General features: G+C 53.1%; 1 protein-coding gene across 1 annotated transcript in view; it reads right to left on the reverse strand.

Moving 5' to 3' along the window:
• LOC143708857 (uncharacterized) overlaps positions 1–2,500 on the reverse strand; it is a 16,025-nt gene that overhangs the window by 7,004 nt on the left and 6,521 nt on the right. Inside the window, exons 3-4 of the mRNA XM_077200156.1 lie at positions 1,532–1,625; positions 1,320–1,442 (exon numbers count right to left, since the gene is read on the reverse strand). Coding sequence (XP_077056271.1) covers positions 1,320–1,442; positions 1,532–1,625 — 217 coding nt within the window. The remainder of the gene's footprint in view (positions 1–1,319; positions 1,443–1,531; positions 1,626–2,500) is intronic.

Here is a 2,500-nt window from a genome sequence, read left to right on the forward strand (position 1 = left end):
GTGAAGAGACGTGACTCGACGCCTGTGAAGAGACGACTCGACGCCTGTGAAGAGACGTGACTCGACGCCTGTGAAGAGACGACTCGACGCCTGTGAAGAGACGTGACTCGACGCCTGTGAAGAGACGTGACTCGACGCCTGTGAAGAGACGTGACTCGACGACTGTGAAGAGACGTGACTCGACGACTGTGAAGAGACGACTCGACGCCTGTGAAGAGACGACTCGACGCCTGTGAAGAGACGTGACTCGACGCCTGTGAAGAGACGTGACTCGACGCCTGTGAAGAGACGTGACTCGACGACTGTGAAGAGACGACTCGACGCCTGTGAAGAGACGTGACTCGACGCCTGTGAAGAGACGTGACTCGACGCCTGTGAAGAGACGTGACTCGACGACTGTGAAGAGACGTGACTCGACGACTGTGAAGAGACGTGACTCGACGACTGTGAAGAGACGTGACTCGACGCCTGTGAAGAGACGTGACTCGACGCCTGTGAAGAGACGTGACTCGACGCCTGTGAAGAGACGACTCGACGCCTGTGAAGAGACGTGACTCGACGCCTGTGAAGAGACGACTCGACGCCTGTGAAGAGACGTGACTCGACGCCTGTGAAGAGACGTGACTCGACGCCTGTGAAGAGACGACTCGACGCCTGTGAAGAGACGTGACTCGACGCCTGTGAAGAGACGACTCGACGCCTGTGAAGAGACGACTCGACGCCTGTGAAGAGACGACTCGACGCCTGTGAAGAGACGTGACTCGACGCCTGTGAAGAGACGTGACTCGACGCCTGTGAAGAGACGTGACTCGACGCCTGTGAAGAGACGTGACTCGACGCCTGTGAAGAGACGACTCGACGCCTGTGAAGAGACGTGACTCGACGCCTGTGAAGAGACGTGACTCGACGCCTGTGAAGAGACGTGACTCGACGCCTGTGAAGAGACGTGACTCGACGCCTGTGAAGAGACGTGACTCGACGCCTGTGAAGAGACGACTCGACGCCTGTGAAGAGACGACTCGACGCCTGTGAAGAGACGACTCGACGCCTGTGAAGAGACGTGACTCGACGCCTGTGAAGAGACGACTCAAAGCCGGCGATATGTTATGCCATAAATTAATACATGATTAACTAACTGTATTTTTCTATGTACATTTCTGAAATACACTTTCTGTAAAGCTGCTTTGAGACAATGTGTATTGTGAAAAGCGCTATACAAATAAACTTGAATTGAATTGAATATATCTATGGATGTCTGAGCTGGACCGAGTGAGAATGTGTGTGTGTTGGTCGCGTGTGTGTGTGTGTGTGTCTCTGACCTGCGCGGGATCTTGTCTGCGGGGTCCGTGTGGTTCTCGTCTCCGTCTCCCTGCATGTCCGGCACCGACGCCACCAGATCCTTCAGGAAGTCAAACTGCTGCTCCAGCTCGATGCACTGCTTTCTGCGCACACACACATACACACACACACACACGTTGGCAAATGCAGTGCGTGCTCCGCAGACAGTGGTCATGTGATGTGCGTGACGTACAGGTGTGAGGTGGTCATGGTCTTGGCGTTGCGTGACTGGGTAACGTGACAGGCTTTGGTCAGGAGCGACTCCAGGAACAGCTCAAGAGCGCGAGCTCACCTCCGTCAAGGAAACGCTCATCAACACCGAACTATCAAACACACACACACGTCTGCACTGCAAACACACACACGTCTGCACTGCAAACACGCACACTTCTGCACTGCAAACACACACACGTCTGCACTGCAAACACACACACGTCTGCACTGCAAACACACACACACTTCTGCACTGCAAACACACACACACTTCTGCACTGGAAACACACACACGTCTGCACTGCAAACACGCACATTTCTGCACTGGAAACACACACACACTTCTGCACTGCAAACACACACACACTTCTGCACTGCAAACACACACACACTTCTGCACTGCAAACACACACACACTTCTGCACTGCAAACACACACACGTCTGCACTGCAAACACACACTTCTGCACTGCAAACACACACACACTTCTGCACTGCAAACACACACACACTTCTGCACTGCAAACACACACACACATCTCTGCACTGCAAACACACACACTTCTGCACTGCAAAAACACACACACACAAACTTCTGCACTGCAAACACACACACTTCTGCACTGCAAACACGCACACTTCTGCACTGCAAACACGCACACTTCTGCACTGCAAACACGCACACTTCTGCACTGCAAACACACACACACACACACACACACACTTCTGCACTGCAAACACGCACACGTCTGCACTGCAAACACGCACACTTCTGCACTGCAAACACACACACTTCTGCACTGCAAACACACACACACACACACACTTCTGCACTGCAAACACACACACACACACACACTTCTGCACTGCAAACACACACACACACACACTTCTGCACTGCAAACACACGCACACTTCTGCACTGCAAACACACACACTTCTGCACTGCA

Source organism: Siphateles boraxobius, unplaced genomic scaffold (assembly GCF_051911475.1).
Source record: "Siphateles boraxobius isolate OS27281-9 unplaced genomic scaffold, OSU_SipBor_1 431, whole genome shotgun sequence".
Taxonomy (NCBI): domain Eukaryota; kingdom Metazoa; phylum Chordata; class Actinopteri; order Cypriniformes; family Leuciscidae; genus Siphateles; species Siphateles boraxobius.